Below are 18,410 nucleotides of genomic sequence, written 5' to 3' on the forward strand. Positions count from 1 at the left end.
AAATCTACTAACCAAAAAATCTATGTCAATTATTCTGTTCCAATAAGCCTTTTCTTAACCAACTGTTCTTTATTGGGATATTCACACTCATCCATTATCGACGCTTGTCATGTAAATCTGAAGGAAAAAAAAAGAACATCCGAGAACTTCTCCGTGCAGTTTCCCATAGCCGCACTTCACTACCTGGTTCAATTTGTTACATTTATGATATCCAGCATAGAAACAAACAAATAAATTGCCACATCTCTAAAGCTGTCTTGCGCTTTATGTTAAGCCATGCGGATCTTCCATTCACAGTACATTAGGAATGGCACATATTAGAGTCCCGGTTCAGTTTCGTGCCAACATGTAAGTTGAGTTAGTTTGTGAGCTCATGTGTCATTTCTAACTTACTGTTAATGAAGTAACCTTACAACATAAATAAATATAAACAAATAATTAAGTGCAACAAACAAAACCCGAAACCTCAGGTGAGCCCTACAGTTGTTCCTAAAATTAATCGTCTTTCTATCCTGTAAGCTTTCACTGTCCAATCATTTTACACAGCATACATCCACGCAACAAATTATTTACAAGGCATAATGAAACAATAGCCAAGCGCCCCCCTCAAAATCGGCACTAACAACTTTGAAATCCACAGTTTCAACACTTGGTCGTCCTCACCATCCCCATCTCCTCTGACTCTCTTCAGCAATTTTTTTCTTTATCCAGCAACGGCACCGTCGCAAAGAAAATCAGCCACTTAAAACACCGGAAATGTCGTGAACTCAAATATCACCAGATTCACTCAAACTAACTTAGGCCTGATTTATCTTAGTGCTTTTTAAGGTCACTTTATCCTCATAAAGCCTGATACTTCTACCAAGAATTCATGAAGGTTCTTTCTGAATCTCTGCCGGTTTGGCCTGTTGAGTGAGGAGGAGAGCTGGTTCGAGCTTGTGAGAGAATGAAATGCGCTTGCAAGCCTTGATTTCAGAGCAGGAATTGGCTGCCTCTCCAGAAGTTCTTGCACCAGCCTCTGCAGAAAATGGGTTTCGACATTTTTACACATAATACAGTAGTGAATTACATTTTATTGGCTACCGTAATTTTCAGATGCTTCACTTAGGCTGTACGCTCAAATAAAGGGGGAACACACTGTCTTCATATATAAAACAGATTCTGCCCCCATTTGTATTTGCTTTTTTTTTTTAATGATTAATGATTAATAAAAAATGTCAAAATTAAGAAAAAGAGCTAAGCTGTCATTAGTAATCACCAGAACAAATTAAGTCCTATGGGGAAAGATATATAGCACGAGCATATAGTCCTTCCATCATGTTAAGTAACCGAATCTTAACTAATAGTATCTTAATTTACATAACTGGGAAAGCAAAGGGACTGTCGCCAAGTAATATAAGCGGCAAGTCCAACAGTCATTTTCTTGTCATTCATATGCATGTGTATGGCTTTGTATGTCTTTTTCCATTTCCTCCCCTCATGGTGCGTGCATGCTTGTATGAGAGAGAGAGAGAGAGAGAGAGAGCGAGAGAGGACCTGGTATAAGTCTTGCTCACACAAAAGCAAAGGAAGCAGAGCATCTGCTGCAGAACCAGCAAGTTCCATTCTGCACCATCAAATGTAGCACGAAACGTGATCAAACATTCTACGACATCAAATGTGGCATAAAACGTAATTAAAAGGCACATACGGAAGAATTTTAATGCAAGCTGCAACGAGCGTAATTGGGACTATCAGTTCCCAAAACAAAGTCTGTTTCCATTTTCCAAACACTCCAGATGAGACGGATGCATCAATTGCGTAAAATCAGTTCATTCATAATTCTAACCTGAAGTCCTCAAACAGAAGTAACTGCATCAGCAGCCTCAGGAAGTGGCTTGTTATACTTTCCTGCAACTTTCCATTTGAACCCTGAGATTCCACGGTCTGTGCATTCAGTCCTTCCTTGCCAGCAGATCTCTGTTTAAAATGGTAGGATGCAAGAGCATTTACTGCTGACAAGCACTTCTCGAAAACATCAATGTCCTGCAACATGGAAATACAACACCACCTCCTTGTAGAACATATAATGTGTATGCTAACATGGAAAAACACAGTTAACCAAAGATATAAAATTTAATATTCAGTAAATAAACTGCCGGATCCAAATCTAGTCTGACTACTAGTATTGAAGCTAGAGGAGAAATGTTCGCCATTTCTTTATCCTATATGTTGTTTGATGGCTTATGCATAGAGACTTGAATAGCTCGGAGGTCACTAGTATCGTAAGCAAAGTTGGAGGTCAGCTACTCACATAACTATTCACTGCCTTCAAAATTTACAACAATAGCCAACAAATATATAATAACAAAATAAAATTGTGATTTGTGCCGAAGTATTCTTTAGGAATTGCTTTGCGTAATAATAAGAGCCTTAATTTTTTTAAATATGCATTAAATGTGAATATTTTGGACTAGGCAATAATTCACTGCTCAGATAACACTCTACACCAAACTAAGATCACCTACAACGTGGTAACCGGATTGCAGAATGGGAATCGGATCGCAGAAGCCCACTCGGTATAAAACGTTGGTACAAAGGGGGTAGTCTTCCTTGACACATTTTATAGGAACAAAAAGCATTTACTTGAAACACACAGTGGAAAAAATAATAATGACAGATAAATGAACACACACACACACACACACACACACACACACACACACACACACATATATATATAATACTAAGTTACATGGATACATGTGTATATATTGGTCTCAATATGATTCCCGTATTAATTAAATAGGTTAGGATGGGACCACTTGTTTTGCTATTCCAATTTGCTAGTGATCCACAAACTGGATTGAATGTTCCAATTCAAAATTCGAAGGGTGTTTTGTGAATTAGGTAACCACGCATCAAACCACATGAATCAAAACCCCGTGAATTTTGAATTTGATGAATTTTGATTCATATGTTAAAGAGGCATGGAAGGATGGTCGAGGGAGCCTGCATGCACTAATTAATGATGCCTAGTAGTTTCTCCCCTGCTCTCCCTTTTCTCTTCTCTATAGTCTATACCATGAAATTGCTGTCAAAGGAAGCATGAGAAAGATTGATTATAGTCACCTCCACTCGATTGCACATTCTACTGCCGCCAACCTACTGAAAATCTACTTGCACTAATCCACTTTCACACACTCAATTCAGCATTAATATCATAGGAGACAAGATCATGTGAAGTGTGAATGTGGGTGATGTAAAAAGTATCATAAAAAACACTGCTGACTGATTCAAGCAAGTTGATAGTGGCTCATGAAAGTTGCTCACTACTCGGTCTTCCATGTAGAGAAGCAATATTTGCAAGGACAAATAGTGAGAGTCATCAAAAGATTGCTCTCAAAAAACTGCGTTTTAACTAAACAGAAACTCAAGGAGATCAAACTTTGGCTATCTAACTCATCTTATTCAGATAATTATAACCTCCTAATTTTCTCTCTATTGATACAATCTATATATTCTTCAAGTCCTGCACTGGTGCTGGCTTTAACATGATTGTAAGTAGAGTATGGGTAATAACTGCAGGTTGATTTAATAATAGATTGTTCTGATTGTAAATGAACTATGCTAGTAATAACATGACACACAAATTTAGTTGATGTAATTGGCCAAAAGTTCGGACGCTTTATGTGAAAGCACATGCAGCATATTTGCCATTTGACTACCGCTAGATACAAAAGGGAAAGGGGCAATACAATACTGTTTTATATCCTAGTCATTATCATAGCCCATGCCTCTTACACTACTTGGATGGCTACATGTTAGTACTAGATCATCTGCCACTTGAAACAAAGAAAAACAGATGCATAAGAACTAAAATAGGAGATGCAGTTAAAAGCTCTACATGCCTGATGTTGTATGCCAAAGTCAAGAGTCCCAATTACATGAGCAAAGGCATCCTTATTTAATTGAGCAACCTTCTCTGGGTACACTTCCAACATGTGTGATACAAGTGCAAAATACTGCAAAGTAGAAAGATAATCTGGTAGAGCATCTGCTAAGTATTATATTTTAATTTATAAAAATCAGAATAAAAACATACATCTCGGCTGAGTTTAGGGTATTTAAGAAGGTCCAAAGATATCAATGGGGTAACAATGTGGAGACCAACATAGATAACCTGCAAAATATAGTATGAGAATCATGGATCGCAGAAGCCAGAAAATAGCAGATAGGATTAGTAAATAGTTACCTCAGAAATATCTGTGGTATTTTCGTCATCACCAACTGATGAAAAATCAACCTGCATTTTAGCAATTATTACTAGTTGTGGGAAAGCTATTTCCACCATTTTCAGCTTAAGGGCTTGTAAGTTACCAAATCTTTTGAACAGATGTTTGTGAGAAGCTGAAGCAAAGCACGTAAATCCTTGTACTTCTCCACCTGTGCCTCACTCCGCAGGCTAGTAGAAAGAGAGAGTGATATCTAAGACAAGAAAACACATTCATAAGGACAGTTGAGGCCGCACTGCTAAGAGATAGATGCATCTGATCATACTTGCACATAAAAGGCCCCACCAACAAATTGAGATAGGAGTTACACAGTACATCATAACCTAATATCTAGTTGGTTGATTAGTTCACTGCATGAACTAGTAATTTGATTTTTAAACAGTATCCTTTGTTCTGCATCAAGATTTATGTTCTTACGAGATGAAACCATTTTCTTGTTAGTATGCATATATGGTTGGTTGAGATCAATTCGTAGAAAAAACCCTAACTTAGAAGGGAAGTCCAAACTGAATTGCTAAGCTGAACCGATCCAAATTAGATTCAAATTGGTTCGGCTCAATTAGAATTCAGCCCAGTTCGGTTCATCCTCATTATGGTCAATTGATTATTTTGGTTCAGTTGCTAAAAACCCAGAAAACTAAACCAAGCACGACATGAGCAAGTTGGATGTAATATCATCACCATGTATCAAATGTAATCCTATAGTTACAGATAAAAGGCCAGCCACCAGAATGAAAGTAAATTTAAGATGTAGAACACGAGATCATCATAGTTCAATTTTGATAATTTTAGGTGACTCTTCAACAATGCTTCTACATTTTTCTGAATAATTTATCATCCTACAGTTACAATACTTATACTCTCCAATATGAAGGTTACACATCAACCTATGGGAGGACACCTTCCAGAGAAATCATGTGTTCATCATGTCTTCTATCATGCTTTCATTAATCCATACATATTATTCAACTGCTGCAAAAGTTTCTAACAAACAATGGGTGCTGGAATAATCGCACAGGACTCTGACATATAGTAATCATATCGAGTATCATATTGAAGGTGGAGAAAGGAAAGCACTTTACCTTACCAATATTATTGCAGGAGTATATCTGAAGCAATCTCAAGCAGAAGTTGATCAAAATTGTTGTTTCTTTAGCACCAAGATACACAACTTGTCCATCAACAAAGTCAACTACAAACTTCAGTATCAGGTACACAACTGCAGACTGAAAGCCAATATAGCATCACATGTGAAATTAGCACCCGGTTGTACCATGGCATCAAAGCTAAGGATAAATGTCAACAGATATTGATACCCAACATTTTATCCAAACCTGAACCGGCAGTTTTAACCGGAGCTAGATGGGGATGGAATCGGTTATGGGGGGAAAAACCAGATGTCCGCAGATTCAGTTTCAGTTATAGTTTTTGGCTATACCTGACCTGAATGGGCACCCGAACCCGAAACTAGGCCCGAATTGGAGCCTGCATAAAGGCCAGTAATATATACTGTGTCTTTATATTTAATAGTTTGGTATGAAATGTTATAGTTGTCTTCATGTTATAGTTGTGAAACTAGCTTATTGCTGTTTAGTTAATCTGCTTCTGCTAATGATATGGTTAGGACAAAATGGCTGTCAGAATATCTAGTAATGGTAGAATAGGTTTTGAGCTGAAGAAACATCCATATTGGGACAAATATTGTTGTGTGTTTAAATCTTTTTTAAATCTCTGTTAATGCTAGAACAGATTTTAAATCTCTATTAACAATTAAACCAGATTTCAGTTTTGGGTAGGCTTTGGCTTCGGATTTAGATTTCTAAAATTGTTTGGTGTTGGATTTTGTTTCACTTTCAGTTCTTGTAAAAACCACTCCGAATCCGCTTCATTAACATCCCTATTCAAAGAAGAATTTTCGAAATATAAAACAAAATAAAGGTAGACCATGACAGGAAATCCAGAGAAAGGATATCCCGCTGTAGAAAGCTCACCTGATTCTTGTATGCTTCTAGAAGAGTTAATAAAGGGTTCATCATGCTATGGCCCATCTCAAACAAAGCCTTTTGAGTTCGAGGCTGAGTAGCTCTAGCCGCTCCCCTCAACCGTTCCAGCAAGCAACTGACCTATACAAATCTTTATGTTAAGGCTTGCTTTTCAGTACTACCTTCAGATAATGTCAGAGTATGCTAACCATATATATTGCATCTGCTTGCTGTGCAACAGCCTTGAGATCATTCCTACTGGAGTTATCTACAAGGCATGCTACAATTGGTCCCAAGAGATCTCTCAAATACCTATAAAGCATCCAACACTGACATGCTTAGGATATCTAGGGCTGTAATTGTTTAGTCAGAAGAATAGTGCTCAAAATAGACTCACTGAGCAGATGCCTCAGAATCTTTTATGAAGGAAGCTGCACAAACAAGTGTTTCTGCAAGGGAACGCTGTGAGAAGATGTCAGATAAGCATGAAAGATATTCATAATGCAACAATGTGAAGAGAAAAAGCATTCAATATAGAGAGTAGCTCTTACTTGTATACGAGCATTTACTGAAAATAAGGCTCTCTCATTTGCAAAAGCTCTTGCAAGATCACGCCAAGAGTCCTGAAAAGTAAAAAAGAAAAATATAACAATCTGGACAGACGAGAGATAGGAACAAATGAAAGCCTGCCGATAAGTTCAAAAATTAGAGAAGAAGGCTGGCTAATCATCAACTTTGCCATTTTTCACCAACGATGCAGCACATCTAGTCCTTTACTGGTGTGGCATGCTTATTGCTTGTTAAAGTACTGCTTAACCTAAGAATGAGTCTTCTTTATTTCTAGCAGTTTCCCTTTTAATGTCTGTTTTTTTTTTCCAGTTTCATTGAATTATGAAGTCAGATGTCTTGAATAGCCTAACAATAAACGAAGCAAACATATTTAAAAAAAGAGAGGTCTATAAATGTAAAATAACAAAGGTAATTATATTAACAACACACCTGTTTTTTTGGTAGAAGACATTTATTTATTATAGATATGCACCAAGGGGGAACAAACATATAGAATCAATGTATAATGTATGTTAACTGCCAATAACAGGAAGATAACACTGAACAAGTAAAAATTATGGCCCTGATAGACATATATGCATTTCAAATCAATCCAAGAACTCGCAAAACATTATAAAAATGAGAAGTAAAATGAGACAAAGAAGGGAATCACAAATTTTCAGCTCATTTAAAGATCGATTCAGAGGTACTATCACATAGTATTCAGGATTCAGGAGTAACAATAAAGCTGCAGCAATATATACTGAAAAATAACAATAGATAGCTTGTTGGCTGTATGTGGATGCCAGCTAAGAACTACCAAATAAACATGATCATACGTTTGAAAGTGCAAAAACAAATGTAAAGTTCAGCTAACTTGGCAAGCAGCACGCTTCACCTTCATAGTATGTGATTCATGTGCTAGGAAAGTAATAAACAGAACACAGCCAAAAGTCTCATTCATGGTAATAATTAACTTGGCCTCACCAGTAGAAGCAGCCGGACAGAGATCTGCTTATGTCTAACAAGTGCTGCAAGAAGTTTTTGACATGTGAGTGCCTGACAAAAGGACTACAGATATTAGATATGCCTCCCAACAGCAGTAAGCAAAAAGATATCAGTAAAATTGTATACAATAATTTTGAAATAAAAAATAAATAACCAACAAATTACCAAGTAATCAATTTCAATTACATCAAACTAAGATTCTCTTAGCAAGAGTAATATCTTGCTGAATCTCATAAATTCAAGTCACACTGGTTCTTCTCAAAAACTCCAATGATCAACAAACTAACATAACTACTGAACAAAGCAGAACAACACATGTATTATTTAATCACATGTGCATGTGTGTGTGCGCGTGTCACCGTAGGTGTTAACTAGCCGTTTTGCTAAAGAGATACTTGCATCCAAGTCCACAAATCATAGCATAGAAGTGTTTGGACATAGCCTGTAGACAATGCTTGCGGCCCACGCATAGCAGAAACTACTACTTTGTTGGAGAAAAGCATTATGAGAAGAATCTAAATCATATTGAAACATATACCTGCAGCTCATTCTCTCCAGGATACAAAGTAAGAGTGGCCGCAGAGATGCGAACAACAGAATCAAGCACGAAATCTACTTGATTATGCTCCACTGCAAAAGTTAGTAAAATCTTTCTAGAAAATTGAGACTCATGCTGACTCCCATCATCATGATATGTTGTGCTGATTTGTTCCTTGCGCGTGTCAAGCGGAAGCAAATATGTAGCAACCCATCTAGCAAGGAACCATATCACTGCCTGTGCAGAGAAATGAATGTTAGAATCAAAATGCTGATATAAGATAGGTAAAATGACCCTGCCAATAGTCTGGTGTTCTTCTACAATCAAAGAAGAAACTGATGAGCGTGTTAAAATTCTTCCATATTTACAGAAGGACAGTCTAATGCACAAGGTTCTCACAATCTCCGGGTTTACGGAGGCCTGATGTATAAAGTGTTATCCCATATATAGATTTGAGCCATGAGGCAAGCCATGAAACGGCCAAAGATCATCCTCGTGTAAATATTATGGTGAAAACGAATCAACATACAGGCTTTTTGCACTTGAATATACTATCCAGAGGTTGAAGCGGGGACTGGGTGATTCTAAGAGTTATCTACCTAAAGTATACTGAACAACAGAGAAAGTTGATTCTAAGAGCCAATCATCCAATTTGTCGGATAAAAGTTATATATATATAGAGAGAGAGAGAGAGAGTCCGGCTACTATGCTATCAATAGCATCAAGCACTTGGTGCTACCAAGTTTTCCACCATTAGATCTACCCCGTTAACCATTTCCACCCATTAGATCATCCTATTCAACTAACCACCCCACTCAACCCTAGAGGACCACTATCATCTTAACTGCACATCCCTTCATCCAAGGGCTGAAAACCTAACAGCACCAATGACTTAGTACTATTAATAGTATAATAGCCTAGTTCTATATAAATATATATATAGAGAGAGAGAGAGAGTTGAGCTCCTATGCTTTTAAAAGCACATCATTGGTGCTGGTGGGTTTTTGGCCTTTGGACAAAGATTTGTAGTGTTAGGATAATAATGGTCCCCTATGGTTTAGTGGGTGGTTGGTGGAATAGCATGATCTAAGGGATGGAATTGGTCAAAAGGATAGTTTTAATGGTAAAAAACTTGCAAGGACAAAGTGCTTGGTGCGTTTAAAAGCACCATAGCTGGACTCTATATATATATATTATAAAATAAAACCTATATAATTCATATTCAACATATCAAAGACTACCTCCATTAGTCGAGGACTAAAGTACATTGATCTCATTTCCGTATCCAAACACTGCCTGGAAAATTGTATAATTGACCTGCATAAACAAAGCAAGAGCCATGTGCAATGATACCAAAATAATAAATCAAAAGATGGCACTGGTACAATGGAAACACCAAAAAAAAAAAAGGAAAAACAAATCCAAACAGCAGTTATAAGTAAAAAATCAACAACTCAGCTACGGTCCCACTGATGTGGGATCCTAGAAGAGTATACTAGGAAACAGCCATACACACCAACTGCATGAAGTGGCTGTGCATCTGTGTACTGCTGCAGGTCCCCCAAAATGCTGCCCTTATTGGGCTGCTAATATGCTGATGTACATAATGTGGAGGGCTTTGATTGGTTCACGCACACAATTGTCCCATATAAGGTCACCAGCACATCAATGTTGTGGGGGTTTCCTAACTGCATTTGAATAATGTTATATGCTGAACCACAGTCTGTAGCAGTCATAGTCATTGCTACACACCCCTTGTGCTTTCTACTAATTTTGTAGCTTCTTCAGCTACCACTCAAACTCCAGGACATCCTAAGTTCCCTTTAATTTATGCCTTTCAAAGGCTGCATGTGCATCTCATTTTACATAAAGCAGAAGTAATGCATCAACGTTGAACCAAAATGTCAGGCAACAACAGAAAAAGCAGTTTTTAAAGGTTTATGAAAGGCTTAGGACATATAAAATGCTCAGAGGACTTCGATGAAATATCTGATAGGAACTCGGGCAGCTCAGGAAGAAGATTTCATTTGCTGCATTATATCAGAAGCAAAACAGTACTGTTAGAATTCAGACTTTGAGCATGGTTTTGAATGATCAGATTTGGGACTGAATGTGCTTGCTTTCTTATGACTAAATTCTGTATAGCCACATTTTCCTTTTTTCTTTTTTTTTTCCTTAAACTACACTCAGCAACTGACAAGAATAAAGTGATTGAAAACTGAAAAGTAAGATCATACCAGGACAATGCAACAACAGGATGATGTACTGCTTCGACTACATTCAAAAAACCAGCTTGTAACGCTTCTGGAACCTGTTAAGTAATAAATACTTTCCATCGATATCAATATATAATGACTACTGCAGACTTAACAAGATAGCAAATCAAATAAACCATGTTGGAGTAATTACAAGCGCAGTCTCGCCTTCGCCTGAATCAGTGAGAACATGACCAGTTATCAATAAGAGCCAATATAGCTCTTCCAGTGTTCGAGTGCTCTCATTTCCAGAAATTCTCTGCTAAGAAATTATGAGAACATTAGAATGCATAAATTTCAGTACATAACAACAATTGGAAATAGTGCAGACTAAGGAGTAGCTCTACATATGAAGAGTGGCTACTTGTTAGCCAAAAGATGTCTGTACGTCAAAAATAAATGGTTAACATTTCAATACATCTCACAATAATAATAGTGCAGTCCTATTTTATTTCTCCAGAGGATGATATCAGATCTTTCGCAAATTTTGCTGCTTCAGATTTCCAGGTTTTGATAAAGTCTTGACAACTCAACTAGCAGGAAAGATATAAGCATTATGAAACAACAACTAAAAGGACACTACTAGCTTATTTTAATTTGTCATATATTAACAAAACTTTGGACATAGAAGAAGTTAATAAGACGATGAAAGAGAAGAAAACACCAGAAAGAAAATTAGATTAGAACCAAGAAAAATTTCGACATAGACATGGAATATAATGACTACACAGATATGATGCCTGCTACAAACAATATAATATTATCAGGAATAAGATTTTCAATTAACTATCTCGTACATGACTTACAATGGTTGAAAGATTTTTAGTAAGTTGATTAGCTTCTCACAAATCAAAAGGATGCACAAATACAAGAAATATGGATAAAGTTTCACTATAAAAAAAGGACTTATAACAGATTGAATGAGTCAAAAACAAGTTTGATGACCTGACTCAGCAAGGAAAACCGTTCTGAAAACAGTCGAACAAGAAAAGGAACAGTCATGTCAGCTGCTGCACGTGCAATGAGAGCATACGAGGCTAACCTTTCATCTCGTTCTGCAAACCAGAGAGATTCATAGATGGAAAATATAGCAGTATAAGGACATAGACTAGAGAGAACTTCACATGAAAATTGCAACAAGAGAAACTGCAGCATTTATAACATACTTGAAACAGAGGCATGAAAGTACTCCGTATCATCATTTTCATCAAGGGCAGAGTCAGCAGCAGCTATAACAAAGAAACCACAAGTTTACAGGTTTCAGATCCACTATCAGTTCATATAATAGAAACAAGCAAAATATTTATCACAACGGACTTTTTTGCACAGTAACCCTATTAAAATTTCTAAGTTGCCAAATAATCCTTTCAAAATTTTATTTGGGAAACTAACCTGAGAAACACGGTAAATCATTCACCATCTTTAGAAAGCGGTGAATGATTCACCGTTTTCATATTGTTATTTTATTTTTATATGTTGGGAGGATTTTTTTTAAGGTTGTTAAGATTGTATGAAGATTATTAAATTTTTATTTATGGTTAAAATTATATAGATAGATTGTTAAGATATTTAAGTTGTAAGGATTATATGTGATTTGTTGAAATCTTAAAAAAAAAAAATGATAAATCATTCACCTTTTATACTTTAAGAGAAAGGCGGTGAACCATTTACTGCCTCTAATAGAAAAGAAAAAGACGGTGAATGATTCACCGTCTTCTAAATTTCATTAAAGACGGTAAATTATTGACCATTTTTCAATTATTTTTATACCCCAACAGTGAGTTGGATGAAATAGGGTTATTTCAACAAATAAATTTTTTACAAGATTATTTAGCCAATTATAAATTTTTAAAGGGTTAAAATGAAAAAAAAATCCCTATCACAACCATGATATTTGAAATGAGTATTTTATTTTATTTAGCAATCTTCAAAGAAATAAAAACATTTGTTAACTAAAGAATACCTTTTAAATGCGACTCTACAATAGTATTAAATAAACTGGAAGCTGCAAATACTCTATCATGGGGGAGTATAGTCTTATCACCATCCATTTGCTGCATAAGAAAAAGAAAGGCAATGGTCAGCTAAAAAGTGACCATCCCCAAAAAGAAAACGAAGAATACGACAAGAAGAAAATTTTCAATTGGTACAAAAAAGACAAGGAAACAAGAACAAGCAGCAAAATAAAATCTACGTAAAAAAATAGTTTTGCTCTAGATCCATTTCAAAGAAGATAAACAACCACATTAGCCACCAGTGAACTAGTATAAGCACAGAGAGTAGCAGAAGAATGCAAATTGTCAAAGAAGAGAATGGGACAAAAGACTATAGGGTACCCCAAGCGTGACACTCCATGTCTCCAACAATATATCAAGAGCATCAGCACTCCATGTTTCCTCTTCATCCTGGTTGACTGTAAGGATCTTAACAACTTCAGAAGTCAAGGAGGACAATACGTGAATGGTACCATAAGGCCTGAAAAGTGATCGAGGACAATAAGGATATATATATATATATATATATATATATATATATATATATATATATATATATATATATATAGACCAATAAGACATGAAATGACACTATAGAGAAAAAAGGATTATGCAGTAAGCAAGTTTTGGAACAAGATTTGATTGTACCAAATATTCTGTAGTCAGGCGAACAATCAAAAAAGATAAATTTGTTCAAGGATGATAGCAACATTAGACAAATTAGTTCAGGAAAAAGTAATCTGCACTTGCATGTATCAACTGACCTTACAGACGTTAGGAGGTTGTCAAAAAGCATGGCACTAGTTAAAGATGCCATTGAAAGCAATGCATGGCAACCGTCAATGAACTCACTGGACAAAGAAAATTAAGAGCAAAAGGAGGCAATCATCAATATCAATTAACTTAATGAAATTTGACTTTTAAGCCTAAAGCTTAATGAAGTTCCAAAAAAGACCTTTCACTTTGTCCGGATTGAATTGATGCTGAAATAACATCAGGAGGATCAATCCACTGAATGATAGCTGACAATATTAGTGCAATGTGCTTAATTTGTGTCTCTCCATTATCTGAAAAACAATAGATTGTTAGACCAATCTGTCAAAGGTGAAATTGCAGAAATTTAATTATGATATCACCTATCAAGAAGAAAGAAGGTTATGATCGAAAAAGAAGCTTAATTGCGGATTAGACCAAATACCATGTACGATGCTCCCATGATTTTCTACAGTCTATGCTGCATACTCACCAATATGGAATATAGATATGGCATGACACTGATACAGCAATTCGACAAATTCAAAAAAAAATACTAAGATAAAATACATAGGGATACAGGAATATAAGATTATTTTAAACATGTGTATGAATATAAGCCAAAGTAGCATGACACAGAAAAGACATCTGACAAAAAATCTTCTGTATACATATGTTTTTACCAGAAGGAAACACAGCTCCTGCCAAGGAGCAAAGTTGCACTATAAGTTGCCGAGCGGACACTGCAATAGGAGAATCAATCCAAAGAGTGTCGTACGAACATTTTTCCCGGAGTGTAGCATAAAAATTCAAAAGCCAGCTAGTATGACCACTTGATATCAAAACATCATTCCAAGTAGGCCCTGGCTACAAGTACCATAAAGGAGCAGAGTTACAAGCGATAAGATAAGACAAACATTGCATGCAATATATGAGAAAACAGGACCTACCTTTACCAACGAATGATCAAATTTCTTCAGCATTACAGCGTCATGCCTAATCCCAGATGTCAATGTATTTATTCTAGAATGAGAGTTGTCAGGTTCATTAGCAGTATGCTTGAAATCCCAGTTCAAGATCTGAAACATGAGACGCAAGGCTGCAGAACAAACTTTTTCTTCTGGAACACTTGTAGGGTGTTCTAAAATTTTGTTTGAGACACTTAACAGAGCAGCTTGGGCCCAGCAATAGAACTCCTTCCAGAATGAAAATTAATGTCATAAAAAAGAATCTTACAAACAAACAAATACCCCCTAAAAGATGTGTAAACAAAATACACTTTAAAGTTTAGGCATGAAGACAAACACGGAGTAAAGGGAATTCAAAGTTCATAAAACCTTCAAATAGTTCATCTCCAGAAAAGATTGGCACTGCTCATGGAACTCTCTAGGAAGGCCCAAATCAGAGGAGGTTGAAGGTGAGAATTCTGACACCTGGACCAAGAAAAAATGAATTTACTAACTCAAAAAGCTGCAAGAACAGTGATGGACCTTCAAGCAAACACAGTTGATAATGGGTACCAAGGATTCCACAAAATTGATCCCTACAAACTGTGGGCCAGAGCCATGGTTGCCCAAAATAGATTGCTTCACCTGAGAAGAAAATTGTTAGACATCTGCAAAAGAATTCTGAATTCTTGAGATATTTCAGATTAAAAGAACCTAAATTCAATCCCAAAAAACAGCTCATAACACAAAATGTTGGAATGTCAGACTAAATGATTCAGTGAACCATAGAGAGATACCTCAAAAAGAATAGCTGCCTTCTCCGCTTCAGGAAATTCTAGCCTATAAACAAACTCATACACATCAGAATATGCATGCAGCACACCAAATTTCCAAGCCTCGAAAAGCCACAACAGATCAAATTCAACATAGTGAGACAAAAAAAAAAAAGGGTCATCAAGAAAAGAATCATAGTGAAGAAATTCTTGTAACAAGATAGCATAATAGATAATTGCAATGACTGAAACCAGCATAATCAGCTAGAATGCAAATAAAATATTATCATTACATAATTTAGCCTGGCATGTTCATCCCGTTATAACAGAGATTGCACAGCCAGCACTCAACAGGGCTTGTGCATAAGCCTCTCTCTATCTTACCAGTCAATATAGACCATGGGAAAAACAATGTAGATTGAAGTAGACATTGAATTAGAATCTCGATATTGCCGAAGTAACTATTCATGCAACCATGTGACTTGGATGATCTCTTCTGTACATCAAGCCCAATACGTGTAATGTTAAGTTTCTTTATGTCACTTGTTTTAGGATGATGCGCACTTGTTATTCGTATCCATTATCCTCACACCCTTCTAATCAAGTTTATTTATGAGTTTCAAATGGTAAAGGAACCAAATATATAGTCAATTTACAATTGCAGAGAATTCTGGCTGGGAAGTTAACATTAACCTAATCTGCTGATCCCCTAACCACTCAAGAGTCAAAGCCAACATCAAAGGTGGTGATGCACTCAATGCAAACAGACAGACAAAGTAGAAAGAGGGAAAAACTATGCTAGAAGTGCAGGAACTTTCAAAGAATATCAAGAATTAGTCTTATATGGCCATTATAACCAATACAAGGAAAAAAAACTAATCTAACAAAGATAAACAGTCAAGCGTCAATGAATATCATAATTTAAGATAATGAGAATCGTTATTTAAGATAATCATATGCACAGGATTCTACCAGATCTGAAGCAACATCCTAGAGCAAGAAGACCCAAACACATGATAAATTGCACTAAATGAGGCATGAAACTTTTGACAGTCAAGCAACTTACCAGCCTCTTTTTAACAATCGAGCAGCCACAGCGGAAACTTTTGATTGTACATAGGCATCAGGGGCACTCGCATGCTCCATGACATACTGCAGGCAGAATCTACAATAGAAAGAATGATATTTCACTTACTCATATAACAGTACATTCATATACACAAAGCCAGACTCATCTACAATGTACAATGAGCATACATGATCAAACTTCTTTTGTTCTCATCTATTAGAATTCCCCATTCCCTTATTGCTGCATCTCCGATTGCTCCAGCAGCCTGAAACCTTGCATTCGGTACTTTAGAAGTTTCTGAAAAAGAGCAGCATCAGTTATGGTACCAATGTAGATGGGGAGAAACAATAAAAGAAAGGGATTGACTGCAGGCAACTAGTCCTTAAACAATCACCTTTAGACTCCACTCTGAACCAAGATGGCTCAATTTATATTCAACCAGGCATTACGCTCGTAAGAGTTATATGAAAACTTGAAAAGCTCCATAACTAACATATTAATCTGCATTTGACGACGTATTGCTTCATTTGATGGCAAAAAAGAATACAATCAATACATGTTCAGGCATAGGCACTGACTTGCATTAAAACTCAAAGATTTGACATGATTCAACGTAACCTTATGCCGCGCAAAGAGGAGTCAATTCTGTAAATTCACAAAAGAAATCAATCTTGATACATTATTCACTTATATTGTCGTTTATTTGATTATCATGGAACTAAATCTGCAGTGACTAAATTTCTCTTAACTACCACTAATGTCAATTTTTGGCCTCTCTCTACTTCTAATCGCATCACCTTGTTAAATCGTCTCTCTTTTCGAGAATTCTACATTATGCATGGCCATGCCTCATTTTTGTGCCGACAATCATGCTCATGTAGATAAAAGTGAGAGAAGTGTCAATTAAAACTTGTGACCTACAGTTTCAAATGGTTCAAGATACATCATAAACTAAATAATGTGATGATGTTGCAAGAAAATATATATATCTATTTCTGATATAAAAAGTGATTAAGATCCCATATGATAAATTGAATTAAACAAGAAAATGCTAGGACATCTATAATGGAGCATTTCATGCAGCAGAAAGCAATGATTGCAAGAAAAGGTTGGCCATAGTGTCATAAAAGCACCAAGAAATATATAATAAAAAATATTGATGAAGATCCTCCTTCCATATTGTTGGTAAGGCTCTCTAAACTTGAAATCATTGATTCGAACGAGGTGTATATATGGGAAATGAACGCAGAGATGCTATTATTCCTCCCTTCTTTAAGTATTTCAAACAGTTTAGCCCCATGTATATGCTTTTATAAATTCACCTTAACAATACAAACAGAAGATATAAAAAAAGAAACTAATCCAAGAACTTGTGTCTTTGCAATTATTTTCCGGTAATAATCCTGTCAACCAAAGGGTAAAGCTCCACAAGAGAACATACCAATAATGAATCGGCACGTCTGATAAGGCATATGAGAAGAATGCAGCGACGCGATAACCGATTCTGCTTCAGCCGGATTCATATGCATCTGCACAATCAAGAAATCAAATATATAACCAAGAAATATGAAATTAATCTCTCTACCTTCACAAAATCTACAAATAATCATGCTCTAACAAAAGAACGGTGGGGTTTCTTTATAAATTAATCCTACAACCATCTACGAGATACGGTAACATTAATCCAGATTCTCAGTAAACACATTTGATGGCTGATGGAAACCATAGCAAGAAACGATCGCGGAGTCCAGTAGGGTTTACGATGGGGGAGGAGAGTAACCTGGATTAGAGAGCAAGCGTGCTCGATCGCGTTCATGGTGGCCTGGAGATGGGCCAAATCCGGGAGCCCTCCGGGAAACCCTTGCATCTTCGCTCCTTCTACAGCTTCTTCTTCCTTCGTCTTTCTAGGGTTTCGGAAACTAGGGTTCCTCAGGTAGAGAGAGAGAGAGAGAGAGAGAGAGAGAGAGAGAGAGAATGGAGAATGAGAGAGAGCGAGTGAGTGATAGGGGAGAAGCTCGGTTTTATAGGCAGCGTCGCGGGGTTAAAAAGCACCCGAGAACGGTGCGCGAGAGCCGAGAGAGGAGGGGGACGCCAAATTACAAGAAAGCCCTTGGAGTAAATACGGCAATTGCTCAAAAAACAATGCCGACTTTACGAGGAATTCTACACTGTCACACTTGCACCACGTCATCAATAACAAGCCAATCACATTCATTCTTTTCAAACAAAAGTACAATAAAAATACTTTTTTACAATCATGATGGGATA

The 18,410-nt window shown here is 36.5% G+C and overlaps 1 protein-coding gene across 13 annotated transcripts; it reads right to left on the reverse strand.

Annotated features, from left to right (window-relative positions):
- LOC109713923 (exportin-4) lies at window positions 244-18,151 on the reverse strand. Of its 13 annotated transcripts, XM_020238221.1 has the most exons (32): window positions 17,923-18,142; window positions 17,584-17,671; window positions 16,331-16,439; window positions 16,140-16,238; window positions 15,098-15,140; window positions 14,874-14,945; window positions 14,691-14,786; window positions 14,304-14,549; window positions 14,037-14,220; window positions 13,556-13,667; window positions 13,365-13,451; window positions 12,943-13,081; window positions 12,570-12,660; window positions 11,773-11,835; window positions 11,552-11,661; window positions 10,761-10,865; window positions 10,589-10,662; window positions 9,593-9,668; window positions 8,352-8,588; window positions 7,793-7,864; window positions 6,808-6,879; window positions 6,654-6,718; window positions 6,466-6,568; window positions 6,266-6,397; window positions 5,357-5,500; window positions 4,360-4,467; window positions 4,235-4,285; window positions 4,085-4,162; window positions 3,891-4,004; window positions 1,829-2,025; window positions 1,537-1,606; window positions 244-1,018 (listed from the first exon to the last, which is right to left on the reverse strand). In XM_020238221.1, the coding sequence occupies exons 1-32, from the start codon at window positions 18,007-18,009 to the stop codon at window positions 830-832; spliced, it is 3,513 nt and encodes a 1,170-aa protein (XP_020093810.1). In that variant the 5' UTR covers window positions 18,010-18,142; the 3' UTR covers window positions 244-829. The 13 variants fall into 13 exon arrangements, 5 of the variants coding, with proteins under 5 accessions (XP_020093810.1, XP_020093811.1, XP_020093812.1 ...); XM_020238222.1 differs by lacking the exons at window positions 3,891-4,004; window positions 4,085-4,162 and having other exon boundaries at window positions 17,923-18,143; XR_002217207.1 differs by lacking the exons at window positions 244-1,018; window positions 1,537-1,606; window positions 1,829-2,025; window positions 3,891-4,004; window positions 4,085-4,162 and having other exon boundaries at window positions 5,362-5,500; window positions 17,923-18,145.

Source organism: Ananas comosus, linkage group 8 (assembly GCF_001540865.1).
Source record: "Ananas comosus cultivar F153 linkage group 8, ASM154086v1, whole genome shotgun sequence".
Taxonomy (NCBI): Eukaryota; Viridiplantae; Streptophyta; class Magnoliopsida; order Poales; family Bromeliaceae; genus Ananas; species Ananas comosus.